This window comes from Penicillium pulvis (genome assembly GCF_028828015.1).
Source record: "Penicillium pulvis strain IBT 33274 chromosome Unknown contig_1_segment0_segment0, whole genome shotgun sequence".
Lineage (NCBI taxonomy): Eukaryota > Fungi > Ascomycota > Eurotiomycetes > Eurotiales > Aspergillaceae > Penicillium > Penicillium pulvis.
Window position 1 is genome coordinate 572858 of NW_026643074.1, and position 12867 is coordinate 585724.

General features: G+C 49.5%; 4 protein-coding genes across 4 annotated transcripts; 3 read left to right on the forward strand and 1 right to left on the reverse strand.

Annotated features, from left to right (window-relative positions):
* Positions 1-1018: 1018 nt before the first annotated feature.
* On the forward strand, positions 1019-3172 carry N7503_003183 (DUF3176 domain-containing protein; the record flags this gene model as incomplete). The annotated part of the gene is made up of 1 exon (XM_057062730.1): positions 1019-3172. One exon carries the CDS (start codon positions 1019-1021, stop codon positions 3170-3172), a length of 2154 nt encoding a protein of 717 aa, XP_056923645.1.
* A 957-nt stretch (positions 3173-4129) lies between these two features.
* N7503_003184 (uncharacterized protein) lies at positions 4130-6590 on the forward strand (the record flags this gene model as incomplete). The annotated part of the gene is made up of 4 exons (XM_057062731.1): positions 4130-4643; positions 4693-6375; positions 6431-6517; positions 6577-6590. The coding sequence occupies 4 exons, from the start codon at positions 4130-4132 to the stop codon at positions 6588-6590; spliced, it is 2298 nt and encodes a 765-aa protein (XP_056923646.1).
* Positions 6591-6951: 361 nt separating this feature from the next.
* On the reverse strand, positions 6952-9767 carry N7503_003185 (F-box domain protein; the record flags this gene model as incomplete). Its single annotated transcript, XM_057062732.1, has 2 exons — positions 6952-9628; positions 9703-9767. 2 exons carry the CDS (start codon positions 9765-9767, stop codon positions 6952-6954), a joined length of 2742 nt encoding a protein of 913 aa, XP_056923647.1.
* Positions 9768-9985: 218 nt separating this feature from the next.
* On the forward strand, positions 9986-12494 carry N7503_003186 (putative C6 transcription factor; the record flags this gene model as incomplete). The annotated part of the gene is made up of 4 exons (XM_057062733.1): positions 9986-10943; positions 11007-11829; positions 11883-12018; positions 12076-12494. The coding sequence occupies exons 1-4, from the start codon at positions 10234-10236 to the stop codon at positions 12492-12494; spliced, it is 2088 nt and encodes a 695-aa protein (XP_056923648.1). The 5' UTR covers positions 9986-10233.
* Positions 12495-12867: the final 373 nt, after the last annotated feature.

The window sequence follows — 12867 nt, forward strand, 5'->3', positions numbered from 1 at the left end:
TGGGGCGGAAACGCACGTATTACCAGAAACATTGGATTGAGGGGATTGGCCCTAAAAAGACTCCGTAGGGTAAGATGCTTTTGGGGGCCAGCACGCCGCACTGACATTTTCAGATGAAAGACAGTATAACATCATTGGGCCACGTTTCTCAATTCAAAACAAATCGCCTACCACCTTTAATTTTACACGCCTCCAGAATTTCCCGAGCGGACGGTCTGACCGGACCCTGAATTCCATTTTCCCCTGTAAGCTTCTTGTCCATTAGGCAAAGATCAACAAAGCTAAAGAGAAGGCCCATTAAGGTGCATGGAGCAATTATGTCGCGAGATTTGATTTGTCTTTGTCGTGCTGGTCCTGCCTGGCCCCCGCATGAAGCTCTCGCTAAATTCTGGAGGCTTGACCATGTTTGGGGGCCAAGGGACTTCGTGTGGAAGGTTTATATTCCCTTGCCTTCTCTCATGAGGCTCTGCGGAACACCCGTACTTACTCTGGTAGGTGCGTGAGACTTGCAGAATTCTCGAGGCTCGTCGTCCCTGTCAGTGGAGCCTTTAAGAATGACAAGCACATTGACAAGCACACTGGCAACTGCCAATGCTGCCAATGCTTCATTTTTAACGACGACTTTTGTACCTCCCACCTCATGTTTGAATGCAAGCCCATCCACTCCATTCGCGACTGCTGGTACAGTCACCCACTATCAAGCCCTTGCTTACAGCAACGCATCGACATGTATGCCCCCCGGATGGAACCCAACGTCCTACCTTTCTGGTAATGTATGCCCGAGTGGTTATTACGTGGAGAGTAGCTTGCTAGGATTAGCCAGCGCTACTGCTACAACACTTTCCATGACTTGTTGCCCAACGTGAGTGCTACAAATTACCGATTCCAGACTACCATGAAAGCGCACTAATGTGTTTGATACCGAAGTCACTATGCATACCTTGGCGAGTATGAGAACACGCTGCGGTGCTATTCAGTGCTTCAAACTGACAGCACTGCGACCACGGAAACTGCCATGATGGACTTCCCTGCTGTTTTGCTTAGATGGGATGATGCGGAATCTTCTTCGCCCTCTCCAAATCCGGCAAAACATCTTTCTGTTACCGGGAAGGCTGGGATCGGGATTGGAGTGACAATGGGAGTTCTACTCGGGTTTCTTATTGGCTTTTCCCTCTTCTACTTCAAACGAAGGCGGACGCACGTGGCAGCGAGAGATCAAGAACCCTCTCAAGAACATCAGTTGCTTCACGATGGTCATTCTGGTTCGATTCAAAAAAGCGCTCATTCCTCCTCAGCTCATCACCATCACTGGAGCTCAGTACTCTTCGACTCATGGTTTTATGAAAGCATTGCTATCTGCTTCAGCATCGCTTCCTTCATAGCGATATTTTGCACACTGCTGGTATATAATCAGCAGAAGACTCCAAAGCTCCCCAGCGGACTAACACTGAACACTATTGTTTCGATATTAGCGACCTGCTCAAAGTCTTCCTTGCTCTACATTGTTGGAGAGTGCATTGGCCAGCTCCGATGGATTTCCTTTGGAAAGTACTCAAAACCACTCTCGGATGTTCAGGCATATGATAGTGCTAGCCGTGGACCATGGGGCTCTTTGATCATGCTCCTGAAAGATAAGGGATACTCCCTTGCCAGCCTTGGAGCGCTTGTGACCGTTTTGGGCCTTCTATTTGACCCTTTTGTTCAACAAATCCTAACATATCCTGTTAGAGAAGTGACACAAAATTCATCCGCCGCAAGCATTCAGCAATCTCGCTACATAATTCCCGATCCCACTCTTGGTTCCGGTATGTCTACTGGGTTCTTTGATGCTGCTAACGCTGGAATCTGGACGGATAATTTCGACCTTGAACCAAAATGCCCCTCTGGTGATTGCACATGGCCATTATTTCAATCGGTTGAGTTGTGCACTAAATGCCAGGATGTCACTCCAAGCGCAAAGATACAAGGCTGTCAAACCTCATCCTTCAACATGAGCTCCCGACAGGACCAAACTATATCTTGCAATATTTCATTGCCACAACTCTCCCCCTACGAAGGAAGTATCTCTTTGAGCTACGAGACAATGCAAGGTATAAAGCCTATCACAGAGATGGTCATTCCAGAGAAGGTTGCCTGGGTGGGTCATAGTCTGCCTTTGGTCCAGACACTTTCCAACAAAACCATAGGTGGGGTGGAGAACCCACTCCTTGTTATCGCACAAGCCGAATTCAGCTTGCCAGCTTCAGAACTGGTCGAATCACCGGGCAAACAATTCTTTCCAGGAACCAACCTTGGGCTCAGAAATGTCACAGAATGTGTACTCTCTCTTTGTAGCAGAACTTATAACGTGTCTGTTTCGAGCGGCCAGTCGTCAATTCGGGTCGAAAAAGAGGATTTTGGAAACTTCTACTTCAAGCCCCTCAATGGCACCACATGCTGGAAGCCAAGCTCCAGTCCCTATATGAACTCGACAAGCGAGTATGCTTTAGTAGATTACTCGTATAGGGTGGACACAGATAATTTCGCATTCTGTGGTGCACATGCCAGTGTGTATCAAGATGCTCTCCCCTTTCCAGGAGAAAAAGCATGGACATTCTCCGATACTACCCCTTATTGGATTCTTGAGACGACGGAAAATATCACGTCTTCTGAGATCAAGAAAGTCTTTGAGTCCGGTCTCGAGACAACTTTGAGCAATATAGCAGCTGCAATTTCAAAATATGCCCGGGACATGAGTGGTATAACTGTGTCCGGCCAGGTCACCACTAGCGAGTCATACGTCTCTGTTCATTGGCCCTGGCTGATTCTTCCTGCCTTGTTGCTCTTGCTTGGAGTTGTTTTGCTGGTCTCAACTGGAACTCTTAACAGACGCCGGAAGACCAGTTTATGGAAGTCTTCTGTTCTCCCTTTGATTTATCATGGGCTGGAGAAAGTTTCGTTTGACGGATGGGATGGTTATGAGTCTATGAGCAAGATGGAATCATCTGCGAGCGAGACAAGAGTCAAGCTGGGGCTGCCAGATACGGAGAACAGATTGATGCTCATAGAAGATGTGAGGAGGCCTGGTATCTCTACCACAGGAAGCTCCGTCAGTAATTTTGACGCCAAGAGCACTGCTCATGCTGTGACAGAACGACAGAGGATAACACGACGTTACTCGTCTGTCTGGTAATTTCTTTCCTGTTGGAGGAAATGCATGGTATCAGAGTGATAGATGAGCATACTACTTGTGCAGACTGTTATTCATATCAATCAATTAACACTAGCCTGGAGTCATTCAATTATCGTGACCTAATCACACATCCGGCCAATTCACGTGCCGCCGGAGTCACTAATGGGGCCTGTCTGGATACGGGCCGAAGTCGAGGGCGAAGTTGAGAAGTTACCACTTGGACAAAATGGGACCACAATCTACTCAATTAGTATTTAGATTTAGATCCTATCTCTTTTGTATCTGTGCTTTATACTCTGACTCTTTTATTCAATTACAAGAATTTTAAATACTTCTTTGCCTTTCGAGCTAAATGTATAACGCATATCGAACCATGAGACTTGTGCATAGAAGTAATACAACTTCGTACTTTAGATCGAATCTCACCTTGGGAGTACTTACAGCAATCTATGTTCAAGATTCATAGCTACTAAAATTAGTGAAGGGGCACTGCTACAAATAATGTCAAAGTGTAGAACGATATGAGGTCATGCCGATCGGGCGCAGGCTTACGGGTACAAGCGGCGCCGAGGCAGTGCTTTATCGCCGGAGCAATCAAATGAGCTCATTGTGCCCCGTCATTTCGCACCCCCGCTCAACCCTGTCTATCATTGCTTGATCGCGTCAAACCCCCACATTTTACGAGTTCAAGGGCACGCTGGCCGTGCCCGACTGGGAGGAACTACCGAATCGGGGATTTGTCTTCGCTTCCAGAAGCTTTCTGATCCGCAAGGCTTACTTGGGCGTCCATCGATCCATGCACGTGTCCCTTGATCAACCTGCATACTTTCTACATCAATCTTGGTATACGGGGCCATCCAGTGACCACTACATCATACGATATAAAAGATATGAGCACCCCTCGCTCAAATTGATAACTCGCTTCATCAACATTCTCAGCCTTGTTCAGTCCTAACCATGACTGCAACCAAAGAAAAGACGAAAGAGGCTCTGGTCAACGGCTCTGAACTCAAGGATCAGGCCGACCAGCGACCTCCCTCATACGAGAATGACGAGCACAAGCTATTTCTCGCGTTGCCCAAGCTCAACCTTGGTCAGCCCACGGATATCAACAGTATTGTAACCACGAATACTGTTACTCGCGACCAGTGCGTCGCGCACCTCAAATTTCTTGCTGTCTTAGCAGATCTACGAGACTCTATCTCAAGCCAAGATGGCCTCTTCGGTCTCTTCGACTCTCAGGCCGAAAAATTTGCTGAGGAGGCTGCGCTAGCAAAGGCTCGTATTCGTGAGAAGCGCTGGGCTGTCTACGTGGCCCGTGCAGTAGACCGGTATGAGAAGTGGTGGTTTGCCGCCCTGCCTCAATCTCGGCCATTTGCGACGATGGCAGATCAGGAGAGCACGAGATATGAGGAAATCACAGACTGTGAGATGATGATTCTATGGGATTCGAACAATCTGCCCCCAATCGGTGAGTAGTGATGAACCCAAACTATGACCACAAACTAACACAAGTCTAGATATCTTGATGGTCTGGCATTCTCACATGCTTAATCCAAGGAATTTCCTGGAGGACTGCGTTCGTTGTGGCAAGATGAGTATCTGGAGAACAGGTTTCCCATTTGAAGCTGTCAACCAATGCATCGATGACCGTACCTTGGAGTATGCCCCGAGCGAGGCTAGCCAACAGAAGTTTGAGAAACAGATAAAAGTCAAATGGGATGGTCTACATGATCCCCCAACCAAGGACCTTGAGTGCCCGTCCTGCAAAAAGACAACCCCAGTCTTGTGGACCAATGGCGAAATAAACTCATCACTCGACAATGCATTCGCAGAAAGCACCGGCTTTTCTGACAAGAGCTTTGCAATCACCTGCCAGCACTGCCTCCTCGCAATCGATCACGGCGTACTTAGGGTTGCCAAGTTCCGATTTGACCTACTCGAATTGATGGAACACGATCTTCCCATGCCAGGAACGCTATTGAATATAAATGGAGTCGCAGAAGGCCCCGTGAAGCGGCCCTATATTGCCCATCAAGCAATGATGTTCCCTAGCAAGTTGATGCGAGCCTGCGGAAAGGACTTGGCAGCATATACCGATGCCAGAGTAAACCGGTGCCGAAACATCGATGACCTCCGCAGTCAACTGGAGCTCAAGCTCCGTGACAGGAAGGCCCTGGCAGCAACCTACGCTCGACACGGAGCCAGCGTCCGACCAGGCGAGAAAGTACACTTCCGACGCATGATGTCCCGATACTGGGACAACTCCAGCCCATTCGCCCTCGACCTAGTCGGCGCTGTGATCCGCCAAGGCACATTCGTCCTAAAAATGGAAAACATCGACTGGCTCCACTCGCCAACAGTCATGGACACAGCCGATCGTCTAATCAACAAGTACAATGTATTCCTCAACATTATGCTCGCAAACCCCAAAGAAATGGCCGTCCCAACGCTAGATGTCGATCTAGCCTGGCACACGCACCAGCTCCAACCAAGCCAGTACTACAAGTATACAACAAGTCGCTCAATCGGTGGAATCCGCCGCTTCATCGACCACGATGATAAAGTCGACGAAAACAGACTTTCGGATGCATTCCAATGGACTAGTAAGATGTACCGCCGTGCTACTAACGGCGGCATCTACAGCGAATGTACATGCTGGTACTGCGAAGCGACCCGCGCACCAGATCTATACGACCGCATGTTCAATATCGGCTCTTCGTCTCGCGCACGCGATACAGCAGATGCTTTACACGACCGCGCAGATATATCCTCAGACCCGGATAAGAATCCTCATATATCAGCGCATAATGCTGTCCGTACGGCTCACTCGGATACAGCCGCTGCCGTCAAGGCTAATATCCAGCGTATGCGTCTGCACCGGAACTACGAGAAAGCCGTTCGGCGGGCTGAGAAACAGGGTCGCCCGCGTTCGGATTCGCGGACTACTCGCGATGGTAGATATGAGCCTATGTTCTATGCGCCTTATGTCTGGGGTTATCCTATGTACGTTCCCTTCTATGGACCGTACATGTGTGATCCTGGTATCAGTGCTAGCTCTTATCCTTGTAACCCGGGCTGTATGAGTACTGCGTCGGGAGCCACGGGAAATTGTTGCTCGGGCACTTGTGGTGGTGGTGTTGCAGCGGGAGCATGTGGTGGTGCTGGTACTGGGGCTTGCTCTGGAGGAGGAGCTGCTTGTGGTATGTCTTCTTGGTATCTCTGCTCTTGCTTGTGATAATGCTAATGTTCTCTCAGGCGGCGGCGGCGGCGGTGGCTGTGGAGGAGGTGGTGGAGGAGGCGGTTGTGGTGGAGGAGGTGGTGGTGGAGGTGGAGGCTGTGGAGGTAAGTTTATTCTGCCCTGTATTCACTATGGGAACCAGGTCTGACTCTAATTGACATAGGTGGTGGTGGCTGATCTAATGGACCGTTATGATATGAATGATTATTTAAACCCGAAGATCTCTCTGTTTCTTACTCTGCCATATTTTGGTGATAATGTTAGTTTGTTTTGCTTTATTAGCTTGTTGTGCTTCATTTGCTATATAATGCGGGATACATTGATAGGTACATATGGAATTTATTTGTCCTTTTATAATCTTCAACAGAATACTGGGAGACATCCGCAAAAGATCGATGTTTAGATCAATCTCTCAAGGCATACCGGAATGGCATTGATCATCCATCTAGATAGTGGATGTCATGTATATAAATGGCGGGAAATATCTATTCGAACGAGGGTATTGTGGTCTCAGAATGGACGTAAAGAAAAGACAACGCTACATAACCATGCACTTATTTCTTCGTTTTCGACCTCGTTCCCGAATCGTATGTTCGTTCCAGTCCTGAATGCGCCTCCGCCACTCTTCATTCTCTGGCGGTGGCAAGCTAGTGGGCTCCGTTGAGACTCTTCGCCGGAAAGATCTTTGTCTCGCAGGTATTTGATCCTCATCTTCTGCATCAAGGTCCAGCCCATTTCCGTGTGGCTGTGGAATATGCAGAAGGTTTGGAGATGACACGGCATATGAGAAATAGTTCTCTCCAAGCATTGTTGCTCCCAAAGGTATTGGAAGGTCGGTATGTCCCAGTTCTTCTGCGGGTTGAACCGCTAACGTTGGAAGTGGTTGCAAAGGCGGGAGCCGGCCTGTGGTGATTGGAATAATCGGGGACGCTGCTGTGCTTGGACGAGCGGCGGTCAAATGAGCCGGCAGCGGAGGCAATTCTGGAACAGGTGGGACGTAAAGTTGTTGGTCTTGGTTCAAGGCCTCTAAGGCAGCTGAAGAGCCCCTCCTACTTCTCCCAGAGCGAATGGTGCCAGTAATAGTCCCCAATCGCTGGATAATAGCGGATTGAGGCCGTGGACGGTCTGTAGGGCTTTGCCGTGAGACACGAGCAGTGTGCGCTCTCTGAATCTGATTGTTAGATGGGGTCGATATGTTAGGAGTGGACAGATCGCGGCGATGAGGAGGTATATCTGGGATGGGCGGTGTTGACAGTCCCGGCATAAGGGTTTGCTGCAAGTGATCTGGCAGCGGTGAATCAGGCTCGCGCTTATAAGGTGGCGGCGGCGGCACCCAATTGTCTGCATCACTTTCATGAGGAACGTAGCGATGATTGGGTGTACTGCGATACCGGGGGTCATAACGTCCTCGCGTTGATGCTGTGGCTGTGGCGGCGCGATGAAGTGTTTCTCCAGAACGAGGCTGTTGGTTGTCATATGGAACATCAACCACACCATTTGAGTTCACTCCATTCAGTGCAGTGGGGATTGCTAGACTCATAGGTCGTTGGCGATCAAGGACCGGAACTGTTCTTGTCGATGGCCGAGGGCGGAGACCAGTGCCTGTCGCATCTGTGTCATTGCGAACTAATCGTGTGCGCCTTCTTTGTAACTCGACTTCTGTATCTAGAGAAGAGTCTGGTTCCAGTAGCATCGTTGGTGATGTTTCCCCAACTTCGATATCAAACTCAATTTCCTCGCCATCAGTGGTCGACCTTTCAAAGTCTAGGAGAAGGATTCTTCCGCCGTCCACGGGGACATCCTCTTCGCCAAATAATTGAGGGCGCACACCACCAGGTGCGACAGAAACAAGACGTCGCTTGGGTTTTATAGAGGGCGCCGAGTGTACCCAACGAGTTGATGTGATACCATGCATGTCAGTCACACGGCGGCCACGAATCAAGGCTTTGGATTGTTGAACTAGTTTTTCAAGTTGTACTAGGTTATCACGAGGTGTTTCAGAGCTAGAATAATGATGGACACCACCCATGCGGGTGATAATTCTCGAACTTCCATCGGGAGCTGGATCTGTGGGCGCAACGTCAAGTCGCTTGGGTACACCATACAACCATACTTCAGAGTCCTGGAATCCCAAAGCTGCAAGTTCACCGGTGTCGTCAATAGTGGGAAGCATAGCGGGCAGCATCTCTCTTGATTCTTCCGCCAAAAATGGACTGGAGAAGTATACACCACCTGCGTCCACGTTATTGACTCTGATTGCTCTGAATGCTGCCAGTTGAACGTCATATACAAGAATCCAACTATCGTCGCCTTCATCATGCTCTGAAATCAAGCAAGCATGAGTAAGTCCACGGGCCATTTCAGGAAAGAGGATTTGTGTTGTCCACATTCGCATTTGAACTTCCTCTGGCGATGCATCTGTCCCAGTTTCGGTATAGAATGGAGCTGTAATAGTCACAATGCCATCCGTCACGTAGTCCACTGACGACCCAAGTAACATTGATCCATCCGGGGTGAACGAAAGTGCATCGACGCGCAAACAGCGTGCTGCGCGACGCTCAGTGGTCAATGTCTCTTCTCCAACCGCATGGACTTCGATACTGTCCTCGAATGATAGGGCTAGTACACTGCCTGTTGGCGAGAATGTCAAGTCGCGCGGAGCATCATTTACAATGATCGATTGAACCCTTTTAGCTTGGCCATCGGAGAGCCTGTAAATGTTGACCCGGTAGGATTCTGAGAGAACCGCAAGCAGCGATCCGTCATCTAGAATGGTAGCGCCGAGTGGTCGCCGGCGGGTTTGCAACTCATGTTTGACAGAAACTGGATCACTAGCCAATTCCAGCACAATGATCCGAGAAGAGCTGATACATAGCACCATATGACCATTGGCGGAGAATGAAAAGCGAAACACTTCGCCCTGAGGAAACGCTGTGGAGGAGCTCATAGAGCTTGAGATCAAGCGCACCAAGGTTTTACGAGGCCGAAGAAATACGTCGAATGCATTGCGACGGACCTCTTCGATAAACTGACGTTTCAGGTTAGACAGGCTGTCCATTTCGCCCGGCGGGGCAAGAGCCCCGCATGACCAAAGGAATGACGGGCATTTAGATAAATGATGAGCATATAGTGCAGAGGATTCCGATATATGTCGCCATTGATGATTTAAAAGGGCCAGAGATGCAAAGGTGTTGGCATCTGCAACATAAAGAATGCTAGACAGGGTGCGTCAGCCAAGATGGGGTCCGTCTGGCCACATGGACCCTGAATCTCAAAGAGAAACACGTACTACTCGATCACAGAACTTGGCAACCGGGCAAAGGCGCACGCTTTACTGGGGGAGGAATCCTCCATGATCACCAGCGATTGCCGACATACGGAATTGAAGGCATCCAAGATGGAGTTGCCCTTAGTGGCGGTGCACCCCAACCTCCTTCATGTCGATCTCGATATAAATAGAGTGGGCACGTGGTGATGACTAACCAACCCCGCATTCAGTTTAGCTTCAATTTTTTTCTTTTTTCAAGTGTTTGGTCATTGGTTATCGCAGTCTATCGGATGAACTACCCCATCATTTTTGACCATGTGTGAAAGTTGACGCCAATCTACAAACCGAGAGCCATGAAAGTATAACTATTACTGAGCCACGGCTGTGCTCCTCCAACCAATCGACACTCAATGCTTGTCGCATTCGGCCGGGTCATACCCCTCATTCTGTCCTACTAAGATCGGCCGACTCCGAAAAGTCCCCGTGGGTCGTATTTCCCCAGATTATTCCCTCAAATTCCCCTCTTCCCTGCAATACCTAGGGTCGCGCATCATGTCGCCCGCACCCCTGCAAGTCAATCCCTCCTCCAAGTTGCCATCGCCCGGCTTCAATGCCGGTGCGCGACCCTACCGATCCCACAAAGTTCGCGCCTGTGATCTCTGTCGCAAGCGCAAGTCTCGGTGCACAGTTGACATCCCCGGACAGTCATGTCTCCTGTGTCGCGTGCAGGGTGCCGACTGTCACTACCAAGAAGAAGCTTCTGCGGAAACCTCAGTGCTGAGCACCTCCGAATCGAAGCCGTCGTGGCCAGGAGCCCAGCCAATCGAGCCCGCATCGGGCCACAAACGCAAGCGAAGTCCCGACAGCTCGCCCAATCCAGGCCCTCATATTCCGACGCGCCAGTCGACCAATGGCCCAAGCCCTCAGGATACCAATTCGTCATCTGGGCGTCGCGGGAGTGACTCACGACGGAAAGGATATGACGACGACCGCCACAACGAATCAGTTCTCATTGTTGGTCCAATGATAGCAGAAGATGCGCAAGTTATTGAGAAGCACATGCCACCCGAGCGATCGAGCCTTTCCGAAGAACCCAAGAGACACCCATACAATATCTATTCAAGCGACCCTAGGAAGCCCGTCCTCTACACCACTATTTCTCGGCGGCGAAAGGGTATGCGCATGGGGGTTCCACCCGGTGAGAATCAAAAAGAGATTCTAGAACAAATTCTTGGTCCATTTAAACATGACCTTGTGAGACTGTAAGACTTGGCGCATTCCCCCCAACAGTGACCAATGGACCCTCATTGATATCTTTATTTCAGATTCATCGACCGCTTTAACACCGCTTTTCCTATTTTCGACGGCGAATCATTTTGGGAATCCTATATCACAGAATCTTTGGAAGATCCCCCGGCCTCGCTTGTCTGCCAGGTTTATTCCATGTCTCTAGTTTACTGGAAGCACACCCCAAAGCTAGCGTGCCACCCCAAGCCAGACGTACGATATGCCGTGAACATGACCGTTGCGGCCTTGCACGAGGAGTTTTCTGCGCCTGGACTGTCCACGATTAGTGCCGCACTGATTGATTTGACGGGCCGACCAATCTTCTCCATGACAGGCAATGCCATCAGTTGTGGTCGTATGCTTTCCCTAGCCAATTGCCTTGGTTTGAATCGGGATCCGTGCTTGTGGAAGCTCTCCGATCAGGAAAAGAACCATCGAATTCGACTCTGGTGGGGGGTAGTGATCCACGATCGCTGGGGCAGTTTCAGTCACGGTGTGCCTCCGCAGATCTCCAAGACTCAATACGACGTTCCTCTTCCCACCATTGACAGCTTGGTGCCCTCAAGCATTCGCACGACAGAGCGTGTGAGAGCAGCACATTGCCATATCTCCTTGTGTAAATTGACTGAGATACTGGGTGAACTCTTACCTCTTGTCTACGGGCTGCAAGCAAAAATGGCGCGAGAAACCTCTAAGAAGATCAGACAGATCCGCACGGAGTTGGATCTATGGGAGGATTCTCTTCCCGACTGGCTGAGAGCACCAGAACATCACAACCGCGGAGAACAGGTGTCTGCATCTAGCAGTCTACAGCTAGCATTTTTGGCCGTCAAAATGCTCGTGAGTCGTGTGGAGTTGAATGTAAGACCTCCCTTCCATTCATTTCTTGTATGCCTGACTGACATGGATTCTAGGAGGTCAACAATGCGGAAACAGATAACCCGGAAGCTCGCCGCTACTTTCAAACCGAATGTCGACGATCGGCAGAAGAGATCGTACGATTCATCACATCCCTCCGAAAAGAGAATTTCAAGGAATTCTGGCTGCCTTGTACGTGATTGACCCACCTCCGTCGTCCTATACACATTAAACTCACAATTTCTATAGATAGCGCTTTCCACCTAACATCCACCGCCACTCTCCTCGTCCGATGTGCTCTCGAAACTAATGACAGTGAGGTCTCTCGCTCCTGTCTCGCCAATGTCGAGACTCTGCGAAACGTTCTTCGTCGAGTCCGCGAAGAAGAAGATTGGGACGTGGCGGATATGTGCCTTGACCACTGCGAGCGAATCATGCATCGACTTCCTGGCACTAGCTCCACAATGGATCAAACATTGACTTCCTCCATGAATGATAGCGGACTGGTCAACCCAGCTGCTATCTCACTACCGGAGACACAAACCAATAACGATATCGTTGATGATATGATGTCTATATCCAATACTTTCGGCACGATGGATGGTTTCCCTTTCGACATGACTGGTATCTGGGATGTCTCTGTCTTCCAGGATGTCAACCTGTCTTAGTTGCCACATGGTTCCCTACCAGGATAGCTTTTTAACATAGCTCCCTGGGTTGGTTACCCTCTATCTCATGATGAATTCTCTGGTTGATCTTTGATATCCTTATTGGGCAACCGGACGTGTACTTTAATTCAACACTGTATATACCCAGGGTCCAGCACGAACCCCAACCCGTGCAGCAAATAGTTTTTATCAGTCTCAGTTTCTTCATATTAAAGCATCTGACCAAATTTTAAAATGTACATTGAGAATCGAGAAACAAGTAGATCGGACACCAAACGCTATTTTACAGTCGTTCCGGGAATCAATGCTCAGAACGAAACCAAACCATCTAATGACCCGCCCCTTGCCCATAAATGACAAAAACACAAACCCC